At 37.8% G+C, this 12780-nt stretch overlaps 1 protein-coding gene across 1 annotated transcript in view; it reads left to right on the top strand.

Moving 5' to 3' along the window:
• LOC127417118 (zinc finger B-box domain-containing protein 1-like) overlaps nucleotides 1–12780 on the top strand; it is a 43528-nt gene that overhangs the window by 21723 nt on the left and 9025 nt on the right. Inside the window, exons 7-9 of the mRNA XM_051656825.1 lie at nucleotides 5817–6004; nucleotides 9071–9240; nucleotides 11535–11646. Of these exons, the coding sequence (XP_051512785.1) occupies nucleotides 5817–6004; nucleotides 9071–9240; nucleotides 11535–11646 (470 nt within the window). The remainder of the gene's footprint in view (nucleotides 1–5816; nucleotides 6005–9070; nucleotides 9241–11534; nucleotides 11647–12780) is intronic.

Here is a 12780-nt window from a genome sequence, read left to right as displayed (position 1 = left end):
AAACCTAGCCAATATTTCGCAATTGCTGAAGCAACTGGAGTTTTTGAAGTTGGTGGAGTGGTGGTGGCGTAGTGGACTAAAGCACTGAACTGGTAAGCAGAAGGTTGTTGGTTTGATCCCCACAGCCACCACCATTGTGTCCTTGAGCAAGGCACTTAACTCCAGGTTGCTCCAGGGGGATTGTCCCTGTAATAAGGGCACTGTAAGTCGCTTTGTATAAAAGCGTCTGCCAAGTGCATAAATGTAAATGTAAACCACGTCATTTTGTGATGCTTCTATGACACTTTCGGCTCAAGTGTTGACTCCTGCACACTCTTCAGTACCCAGATCCTTTGCATCGCAGGTGCAACGTACTATCAGTTGAGCTCCCGTATGATTTATTCACACTTGAACAAGCTTGTAAATGTAGTTGGTTATGTTGGTTACAAGTCATGCACTATAGTAAAAATGTTTTGGATGTCATAATATAGCATTGTATGAGGAAAAGAGCGGAAAGTACGTTTTTATGAACTGATAATTTGCTGTTTTGCTTGTAATTTGTGCGAAAGAGAATAAAACTTGTTGTTTTAGCGCCTGCAGTGTTCATTTCACCAGGAAACTGCTGTGATGCATACAACGAGCCACATAAAACTAATTTTGCAAAAATGTACGAATAGTAATATGTTTCTGTTTCAACCAGGTTGAAAATAGTATGAATCCTATAGCTGCAATTGGTACATTTCGTCCTAGAAAAGACAAAAACAGTAAAATATCTCCCAAACAGTCCAGTCAACATTAGTGCATAGGTCTCTGGTGCTTAGCTGTATATGTCCGTGGTAACTTCAACCTCAGGGTCAGTCAGACTGTGTTGAAACCACTGGGAGAAATCAGCTATGACCATCACTGCAAGCTCAGCTCCAACCCCAGGGCATACAGAAAACATACACCTCACCATGACCCTATGGTCAGCATCACTCCACTTATGTGTATAAATGTGTTCGTATATGAGCGTGTGTGATAATGTGGACTGGAGCGTGTAAGGGCTCTCCAGTTAATGCACACTACAAGTATGCTGGCAAGGTGTGGAGGTTGCTTTACCCTTGGAGAAGATGACGTTGTGGGAGACCTATGTAAGCCTATGTAATCCGTCCTCATATTTTTATCCAGCTACGAGGCACTATGCACTGTTTGCAATACATGTGCAACGCAGAGCTTCCTTGCTGCATTCTGGCAGATGTTAAAGTAGTTACACAAACACAAGAAAACAAGCCCAGATGGAGGAGAAATAAAAAAAAAAACCAAGCCTCTGTTAGCTCTGTTCTAAAACCTAGTGAGCCTCCTCTCTGCCTATTGCCTACATAGGCAGCTGCCTTCTAAGGGGCTGCACATGCTGAACATGTCATTGAAGTGATGTTCTAAAAAACGTCTAAAAACCATGGCACTCCCATGCGAGATGCTTAAAAAAAAAAGTGAGGCCCGGCACATCAGCCAAAGTCTGTCAATGTTTAAATAAAAAAACAAATAGAAAAAACAGCGCAGACAGGCACAAATGCACATTCCATGTGAACGGCCCCTAAATCTTGTTTGTCTTTTTGTCTCCCCTTTTACTTTTTATTCACTCTCTTTTCTCTCTTTTAAAAATGCACACAACTTCATCCCCTTTAATAGTTAATAATACGTTTTATATTGTCTGCAAACATTAACTGTCGATAAGCGGCGATGAACTAATGAAGGCAACATCCTGACCTGAGATGGTAGCGATTGATTTGAAATGCACTACATAGGCAGCTACTCTGTACGTCATACAAATAGCGCTACTCATGTGCAAGGCGCAGGAGACTCACAATTGATTCCTATCTTGTTTGGTGTTAACTGGTGATGTCAAATTCGCTAGTTCTTTTTAACTGACTCTTTTAAATGAGTCGGTCGAGTCGATTCGTAAAGTGTTTGTAGATCATATGATAAGAAGGGATGACTTTGTTGAGGAGTATAACTGTTAGAAAGGAACAATAGTCTCTCTGGAATTCTCTCTGGAATAGTCTGATATTTTTTAATAATGACCACACATCCGAGGATAACGTTATTTCACCGGTCGTCCAGGTATTGCGTGTCATGTTTCCTACTTCTTGTATCACTCTGCGATTGTTACAAGTAAGCTTACCAAATAATTTAAACTCAAATCAATATTTCCATTTAATTATTTATTTGGCAAGTAGTCGTGTAATAAGCGGGATAATGAACAGTCAAAAGGTCAGTTTTGTAATATTTCAACAGAAAAAAAAAAGAGGCTTGAAGCAGAGATTCAGTGCAGCCGTGTCTGGAGACTCCGCTGTCTCTTTCTTCTCACAATGTAATGTCATTTCAACTCAAATCAATATTTTATGTCTATTTAGTTACTTATTAAATGTCAGCCAGTCATTATTGCAAAAAAAAAAAAAAAAAAACCTTCAGGGTGATATAACCCCCTCCATTCCATGTCTGTACATTATCCCTTACTTTTATTAATATTGGATATACTAATTTTATTCATGTTTTTAGCAGTTTTTTTTTTCACCCCTTTTCTCCCCAATTTGACATACCCAATTCCCAATGCATTCTAGGTTGTCGTGGTGGCGTAGTGACTCGTCTCAATCCGGGTGGCGGAGGACGAATCTCAGTTGCCTCCGCGTCTGAGACCGTCAATCCGCGCATCTTATCACGTGGCTTGTTGAGCATGTTACCGCGGAGACCTGGCGTGTGTGGAGGCTTCACGCTATTCTCCGTGGCATCCATGCACAACTCACCACATGCCCCACCAAGAGCGAGAACCACATTATAGCGACCACGATGAGGTTAACCCAACGTGACTCTACCCACCCTAGCAACCGGGCCAATTGGTTGCTTCGCAAGCCTGACTGGAGTTACGCAGCACGCCCTGGATTTGAACTTGTGACTCCAGATGTGGTAGTCAGCTTCTTTACTTGCTGAGCTACCCAGGCCCCCAGCAATGTTGTTTTAACAATAGGCTAACAACACACACAATTTGAAAATGTAAAAATCCATGTGGGGAGTTTCAGAAAAACTTCTGAGTGATGACTCGGTTGTGGTAGTTTTTTTAACTGCTTCATTGAACCATTCAAATGTACTGGCTCACTAAGATGTGATAGACTTCCCAATGCTAGTTAACACCAGTTAACATATTGCTGATGACGCAAGACTTTAATAAGCATAAGTATATATAAAGTATTTATAGCACACAAAAATATTAGGTACAATAGTTAGTTTTTAAGAATATTAAATTATTTTTAGATACATTATCAGTATTGATTACATTATAAGCATACTTAAAATCAACATTTTTCTTGCTTCATCTGCCATCTTGGGTTTATTTTTTTCACTTAGCTCTGCGAAGGATACTGTTGCTTTTAAATTTGGCCAAAATGGGCTATCTTAGGAAATGGCATAATTATACCACCTACCTTTTGGAACAGCTTCGTGTCGGGAGCATGCCTTAAAGGAATATTCCTTGTTCAATACAAGTTAAAGGTATTGCTAACAGCACCTTTTCAAGCTCAATCGACAGCATTTGTGACCAGAAAAATAAATTTTCTTTAAAAAAAGCAAAAATCTGGGTTCCAGTGAAGCACTTACAATGGAAGTCAATGGGGCTAATCACTAAATATTAAAACACTCACTGTTTCAAAAGTAAAGCCACAAGACATAAACAATATGTGTGTTAACATGATTTAATGTGATAAAATCACGTTCTAAGCTTGTCTTTGTAAAGTCATGATACATTTTACAACTTTGTTGCCAAGACGATGTAATGTCAACAAACCCTGAAATCCAAAAATGACTGTAAAAAGTATTATTTAAACAACTTTACAGCTCAAATAATACATGTGTTTTAACAGAAGAATTAATGTAAGTGCTTTATTAAGAATATAAGCTTCACATTTCTGCTTTTAAACCCTCCAACAATTGGCCCCATTCACTTCCATTGTAAGTGCCTCACTGTAACCCCGATTTTTGCTTTTGTTAAAGAAAAGTAGAGACGGGTCTAAATACATTTTTGTGGTACTCAACATTATGCCACATTGAGCTTAACTTCTATTAAACCTGGAATATTCCTTTAATGCCTTAAAATACTGCCTATGGAGGTTGCTATCAAGGGCTTGAAACAGTGAAAGAAGAAGAGGAAGAAAAAACAAACAAAAAATTAGACACAACTTTGCGCTCTGCTTAAACGGAGGGCGCAGTCTTGGCAGGAAAACAAGAATCACACTAGAAAAACCCTCAGTTCTGATGCAGATCTGCGTTTTCTAATCCTGTTTAATTTGCCTCCATGGGGGGATAAAGGGAACAAATATTTATGTTATTGTCCTCGAGTTTGTTCTTTGGAATCTTACTTTGTCTTCATCTTTTTTTGTCCTTCCTGCTTTTGATTCACTTGCTTTTGTTTCCATTTTAAAAAATGCCCACATCTGCTTTCCCCTTTAACAGTTTCCTGTTGTTTTTATCTGCAAACATTAACTGTCAAAAAGCAGCGATAAACTAATTAATTGCGTTAATGTTGGATCTAGTTGGAGCATGTAATAAAAATGTATTCACAAAGATAGTCCAGGTCTTATCTGGTGTGGTAAGAGAGAGTAGATATCAGGAGGTCTCGACATTTTTCAGCAGTCGTTTCCACCGTAATGGCAAACAACAATGTTATCTTAAGGACATGATGTCATAAAGAGGAATTAGTTGACTGGCTACCGGTTATTAGGTGAATTACGTGATATAATCAAGCTTTTCTTCAGGGCCATTATACATTTTCACTTTGATGATATTTGTAGCAATCGGTAATAAAAATACCAGGTAATAAGCAATTACCTGGTGTGAATGCGATTGAGTGTTTTCTGGTTGAAATTTGAATTAATCTCTCTTGATCAAAACAAGTCAAGCTTTATGGACAGCATCAATGATACGTTGTCAATTACCACAGAAAATAATCAAGGCTCGTCCCTCAGCAAATTTTTTATTTCATTTTTTTATTTTTTATAGTAGGGTTAGCTTAATGCTAACATTTTAGCTTCGGGACAAAACCAGCTCTTGTACATTGTACCTCTAGTACCTTTCAATTTAACAGGAATTAGCAAAAAACAAACAACAACAACAAAAAAACATTATTGTACAGTGTAGAAGTTCCTGGTAATGCAGGACCTTTTTTGTACTAGGAAATGGTGCAAATCTAGTTTACAGGTATGCAGTTACAATAGAAGTGTATGGGGCATTACGGATAGTTTATAAGCAGAAATGTGCAGCAAAAGTGCTTATAATAATTCTTCTGTACAAAAATATGAATTAATTAAATTGTAAACTTATCTAAATCATCCTTATAGTGGTGGAACTACTGTTTTGGCTTACTGACTTTACATGGTCAGCTTGTATATAACCTTGCACAGACAAGGTTTGCAAGCAATTTTATCACTCTAGTCTCATGTTAACATACATTATATAATGTTTAAGTCTTCTAGCTATACTTTCAAAACAGTGTTCATAATGTGTAACATTTATTCCAGAGCATTGCCTTACCCCATAGACTTCCATTGTTACTGCATTACTATAAACATGATTTTTGCTTGTTTTTACAAACTGACGAATCGAAATTATTTTCTGTGGAAAGAAATGCTGTCCATAGAGCTTAACATGTTTTGAACCCATAACATTATTTTAAAGACTAGTATAAATGCTTGACCCATAGAGTGTGCATTCCTTCTATGGCATCATTCAATTAGCCATATAACAGGATATATGTGTGGACCTTCAATGAAACGGTGTGATTGAATCTATGGTTTTTGTGCTGTAACCAGGCAGAGCTCCAGACCCCTGTCAGCACTCGGGATGTGTTGGGTCACCTCCAGCAGCAGGTAACAGGCGAGGAGAGCCAACCCACTCAAGGTGCTGTCCACAAATCCGCTGATGAAAGAGAAGCCACGGAGCAGAGACCAGCAGCCAAGAACATATTGCCCATGTCTGATAACCTAACACACCACACACAGGTGAGTTACTGTCATGTAGATTGGTAGATCAAAGTCATTTTTAAAGAAGCCAGTCCATTTGGTGACCATCTTAGTTGCTATTTCCAGACATGCAAATAAACAGTAGCTAGTACTTTATTTTAAGGATCCAAAGTTAGACAGTAATTAATGACTAATAATTGCACTTATTTGCTGCGCTATTTGCACTATTGTAAGTGACTACTTGTTTGGCATTATAAGGCATTTATTAGGCGCTTATTGGCAGATTTCTTTTAATTAATGTCTTATAGTCCATTTATATCAGTTTTTCCCTAAAAATGAATTTAATATCTAAAAACAAAAGACATTAATAGCTAGTATTTTCCATATTACAGCCATTATAGGCACTCTCTACACTGTCTGAATGTGCAGCTTAAAGGTGTAAAATAAATGTAGAATGTGTTATTTCAACATAGGCATTCAAATGAGCTTGCTATTCTAGATGTTTAGTTTATATAAATGATTAAGCAATATAGCAACAAATTATTTATAATGCAACCTGTTCGAATGAATAATTTGTTTCTATTACTGATCCATATATAAAGAATAAACATCTAGAATAACTGTTGTCTCTGCTTTTGTACTGAGTTGAAGCTGAGTTAGATTTTTTAGCTCTTTTGAATACCTTTGTTAAAATATGTATTCCAAATGTATTTTACACCTATAAGCTGCGCATTCACACAGTTTACTTAGAACCTATAAAGGATGTAATATGCACAATACTAGCTATTGGTATCTTATGATTTTACCTAATAAATGTATTGTTTATTGGCTGTGAGGCAAGAATAAGAATTCAGCCAATAAAGGCCTAATAAATGCCATAATTAGTCACAGATAAGAGCAGTTATGAGTTATCATTTACTGTCTGATTTCCGATCCCTATAATAAAGTGTTACCATTGCTTCTTATAGGATAAAAACGTGTAATTTGTAGGTTGTTTCATCTAACAACCTGTCTACACCGGACGCGAGCGTCACATTGTGTCAAAAGCAATTAAAATCAGTGATGCTGTCTACACTGCAAGCATCCGCTGTGGCACGTCTGTTGCGCTGACAATAAACGGTCGTGGTGTTCCATTCTGTGCTGCACTCGTTTGCGCAACTACACAAATTTAAACGGTTTAGAAAATTCATGTCAAATTGTCCAGCGTAGACAGCCTCAAGCTGTTGTGGCATGACGCATCAACGGACGCGCCCAGTGTAAACAGGGTGTAAGGCCTATTTTTTTTATTTCATCCAAAGACAATCTGTCATTATTAAGTATAATTATAAAGTATAAAGTACCATTAAGTATTATAAAGTACCATAAAAGTAGTCCATATGACTTGTGCACTATTTTTCAAGTCTTCTGAAACCATATGATAGTTTTGTGTGAGGAACAGACAGAAAGTTGATAATTTTCCTCTTTGTCATAGTTTTCAAATCTCATTTGTTTATGTGCTTGTGTGTCTTGTCATTGACTTCAAACCTGCAGTGTTGACACACTATATTTGTATTGAATGAGATATGAGAGAGATTTCCAGGGAATAATGGCTTAAACTTCAGACAGTTCCTCACACAAAACAATCATATGGATTCAGAAGACTTCAGAATATAGCGCAAGAGTCATACAATGCAAAAAACCTATATATATATGTACAAATATTTTACAAAAATATTTACATTTAATTTTTTTAATATCTAAACATCCTTAGAATAAAATATGTTTACTTGAGGAGCAACATACAGTATTAAAGGAATAGTTCATCCAAAAATTAAAACTCTCTAATCATTTACTCACCCTCATGCCATCCCAGATGTGTATGACTTTTTTCTTCAGCAGAACACAAATTAACATTTTTAGAAGAATATCTCATCTCTGTATGTCCTCACAATGCAAGTGAATGGTGACCAGAACTCAGAAGGTCCAAAAAGTACATAACGACAGCATAATCCATATGACTCCAATGTTTAAATCCATGTCTTCAGACTCGACAGAGGTGTGGGTGAGATACAGATCAATATTTCCTTAAGTCCTTTTTTACTATAAATCTCCATCTTTGACCAGCCCCAACCAGTGGGTGGCTGAATGTGAAAGTGTAGATGTACAGTAAAAAACTGACTTAAATAATGATCTGTTTATCACCCACACCTATTATATCACTTCTGAAGATATGGATTTAACCACTGGACTCTTATGGATTACTTTTATGCTGCCTTTATGTCCTTTTTGTACCTTTAAAGTTCTGGCCACCATTCACTTGCATTGTATGGACCTACAGAGCTGAAATATTCTTCTAAAAATCTTCATTTGTGTTCTGCAGTCTCGTTTGCAGAGAAATGTAACACAATTTAGTGAGGTTTATACTCAAGAAAACAAGAAAAAAAAAAAAAAGCAGTGGGTTAGAAAAACAAACAAACTTGTTTTCCCTTTGAATTAAGTTAAATTTTCTTACCCTACTGGTATATATATATATATATTTTGCCTTCCTTTTTTTCCCTAAAGCATAAGCATCAACATTTTTCTAGATTTTTTTTCTGAAAACAAGATTTAATATCTTGTTCCTCAAGTAAAATTGTTTTAAAGATGATATTTTTTACTAGAAAACAAGAAAAATAAATTAAGAACATTATTATTATTATTTGTTTATTTTATTATTAGTTATTTTTTTAAAGTGTACAGTGCTTTTATGGTGATATTTTTGTCATTTATGGAGTATAGCAGCCTAAGTCCCTATGAGGGAAAAGAATGGCTTGGATATTTTACAGTATAACTTGATTTGTGTTCACATGAGGAAGAGTAAATTACTTTTCCTATCGGTTTCCTACAAGCTCCATGTTGAGCGATTTCTCCCATTCATTATTGAACAAGTGTCCGTCTCTTCCTTATACTGTCTCTGGGTAGATACGGTTTTGTTTTGAGTTTTGCTGGGAGAAAGGAAATATAGAAAACTAAGATTTCATGAACCTTCACTCAACTGGCATCTTGAAACTTGGCCATGTGCTACACTTAATTTAGTCTCTTTCTCTCACTCTTTCTGTCACTCTCATTGTGTTCTCTGTGTCATTGCCTCAGGTGTTGTTTGTGAATGACGGTGTTGACGTGGAGGATGAGGAGGGTGCTGAGAAAGAGGAGAGCTCTCTGCTGAGAGGATTTTATGATGAAGAGGAGTCAGCTAGGTCATTTCAAATGGCATTGCAAGAGTGGAGAGACAAAAGACCAATAACAGCTCGACCAGGTAACCAGTGATAGGAAGTAACTTAAAGTGATCCTACAAACTTACAAATAAAAATTGGGTCATTATTTACTCCCCCTCATGTTGTTCCAAACCCATAACACACACATTTGCAGAGTGTGTGTGTGGATGTGTTAAAGTAAGGTTATTGAGTGACAGACTGTCAGTTTCATGATAGCTTTCGCTCTTATTTTCACAGCAAGCTGTCAGAACACACAAAGGCTTGCACTAAATGTATACTCACATGTAGCGTTGACTGAAAATACACACACTGCAAGCATGACTGACTCTGATTGGTTGCCAAGTAACTACATACATGCATGACAAACATGTGCTTAGTGACTGCGTGTGTGTTTCCAGGTGCTGTTTGCAGTTTGACAACATACTACACAATGAGTTTGAGAAATGATTTGCAGAAACAGGAATTCAATCTATTAGGGAAATGAATAAAGCACATACTGTATGGATTCAAAGTAAGGCTTTGTTGGTAAATGAGCTGACATTAAATTTACACACAGCTCGCTCTCCAGTCTCAAGTTTTTTGCTTTTGCACATAGTACGCTAAATGGTATATTAGGTATTATGCAAATAGTGTAAGTTACGATTGTTCAGACCTTTACTGGGGCAGAAAATTGAAGACCAGACCTTTTTGTACTTTAATTAAAGGTAAAGGTCACCTAAAAAGAGTCCTCTGTTCACTGTGTAAAGCGCTTTGAGTGTAGTGTCAGAAAAGTGCTATATAAATGTAACATTCATTCATTCATTCATAAAAACTTACCTTCATGTTGTTTCAAACCTGTATGAAACATTTTTTTCTTTTGAAACATCTGAGACAGGGTCTTTGTCTCTCTCTTTCTGTCTGTAATTGGTCATGGCTTGCAGGAGTTTTATCAACTGTGGTGCTACATGGCTTGTGCATGTACTGTGATAATGACTGCTGTGTTAAGGGAGTTTCAAACGTGCTGAAGTCTAGCCCGCCCTTTACACTCTCACAATACACAGAAAGAACACTCAGAACAAAGACCGAATCATGTCAATAGGAGTGCTTGAATTCTGAACTAAACAGCTTTGTTTTTTCATTTAGTCTTAAGCTTCTGTGTTTAATTTGAATTCTGTAGTAGTTTGCTTAAATCTGCTTGATTCTGAAGAGTATTGCGGTTAGAGCAACTACACAACGACTAGTGTGATGTGTAAAGTTCAGACTTCATTGGCCCCTCTCGCTCTGTCTTTCTGTCAGTCTAATCGCATATGCAAAACGATTATATACAGTATGTTGTGACGGAATGACCCGCCCCTCCCTCTCGTCATCGTCGCCCTGCCTCTGAGGGCCGTCCTTCAGCCAGGCTCACGATGGGAGTGGGCAGGAGAGAGAAGAGGCTCATAATTAATAAGCCTCGTTTAGACAGCGGGGAATGAGGCACACCTGAGATGTGTTAAGTCTCGTCACCGCTGCTATATAAACGTAGAGTGCGCCTCCTCTCAGGGAGCCAGCTTCTATTCTTCATTTGTGCACACTGGCATCCTCGCAGGTTCCAGGACCACAGCGGGGAGGGTACAGGCCAAGTTAGATGCGCGCTGGACACGCTCCCTCGGAAACTCCGCCGCAGATTAGATGAGTCGCCGGGGAGCACCACTTGCATCGTGGACGATGGGCACAGATGCTGGGCCGCCTTCCCCTCACACTCGCCATGGCCCTTGGGAAGACAGGCCGCCACAGAAGCCACCGCCCCTTGCGCTGCGGACACACGGAGGGGAGCGCGAGTGGCTGTCGGACTCCGCCCACATCCTGGACCATTCCTGTGGACACCACCCCTTCATACACATGCCCCTTTTACCGTGAGGACACCAGATTCCCCTTTATTTTGGACACTTTCCCCCTTGGACACTATTTTCCTCATTTTTGAACATTTTATGTTTATTATTATGTTTAATAAATGCCTCTCCGAGGCTTGACGCCACACCCACTGTGTCTGTCTCTTGCTCACCCCGGCACAATGCTCATTATTATAAAATGGATGTCTCAGACTGGAAAATATGACTGGAATAGCCATTCAAAGCAATTGTAAAATTGCCAATAGATGCACATCTTTGACTGCACATTTTGTATTAATGTGCCAAGTTGCGTTCGTAAACAAAATTATACTTTGCATATTTGAAATAAGAAAAAAATAAAAAAGGCTGGTGAAGTTCAGCAAAAAGTTATAATCCATTCCTGCTCATTCCTGCTTTTTTTTTTTTTTTTTTTTTTTATATTAAGAAAAACGTCTACAAGATTCTATTTTTCTATCTTTTTTTAGCATCTATAATGGGTACTCAGACAGAGAGAAGATCTCAGCATCACATCCATGTGGAGTTCAAGGAGGACATGCTAAGCTACATGGAGAAACTCCTTTTGAAAAAACACCGCAGGTTAACACTTGACACTTCACACTTTATAACCAAGCACACATTGAATTAGAGCATTTTACGAGCATTATTTACCTTCCCAGGCCCCAATTAAAGTCCATTAAAGATCAATTAATGACTTATGGTTGCTAATTACAAAAGCCTCACCTTTAAATTGTGCCATAGCAGATTAGCTGGAATTTTATTTAACTAATCAGTTCCAAGTCATTGTTTTTAACTATGAAAAATTTTCCTTAAAGGGTTAGTTAACCCAAAAATGAAAATATTTACTCACCCTCATGCCATCTAAGATAGGGTAGTATATGACTTTATTTCTCCTGTAGAACACAAATGAAGATTTTTAGAAGAATATCTCAGCTCTGTAGGTCCATATAATGCAAGTGAATGGTGGCCAGAACTTTGAAGCTCCATAAAGCAGATTGTGCCTTGAGACTGTAATGGCAAGATGTACATGGAAGAACAAGTCATATTTTGGTCTACAGAGATATTTTTGTAGTTTGTGTTAAGCACAACAAAGAAAGTCATACACATCAGGGATTTCATGAGGGTGAATAAATAATGAGAGCATTTTCATTTTTGGGTGAACTATCCCATTAAAGACATTCTGGCTCTTTTCCAAAACCTAGTCAACTACCTACCTAGACAGAAGTTTAAAGCTTCATAGGTGCATTCCTGATGTAAAGACCAAAATCTAGGCTGCTGCTTCCTTTTTAGATATTTTGGCTAAGTCGATTAATAAATGTAACTCATTTAGTACAGAAAAGTATTACTAAATATAGCACAGTCTGATTGAAAGTAGACTATTTTACCCAATATTTGTGCGTTACGTATATTTTATGATTATTAGAGTATCGCATTGTTAGCTTAACAACATGCTAATGCTAAACTATTGAAATCAATTGTGAGTCATGTCTACCTTGCCTGTTGCATTAGGAGTGCTGTTTGCATTGGTGTATGGAGTTGCTGCCTATGTAAAGCATTCCAAATCAGTCACTTATGAGGTTTACTTTCACTTAGGATGCTGCCTAAGAAGGCAGCTGCCTATGTAGGCAGCAGACAACAAGGCAGCTCATTTGGTTTCGGAACAGAGCCATTGACACAGTTGTTCAGCTTTGCTCGCCTAGGAAATGAATAAGC

Source organism: Myxocyprinus asiaticus, chromosome 26, assembly GCF_019703515.2.
Source record: "Myxocyprinus asiaticus isolate MX2 ecotype Aquarium Trade chromosome 26, UBuf_Myxa_2, whole genome shotgun sequence".
NCBI classification, from domain to species: domain Eukaryota; kingdom Metazoa; phylum Chordata; class Actinopteri; order Cypriniformes; family Catostomidae; genus Myxocyprinus; species Myxocyprinus asiaticus.
This window is presented reverse-complemented; position numbering and strand designations above follow the sequence as displayed.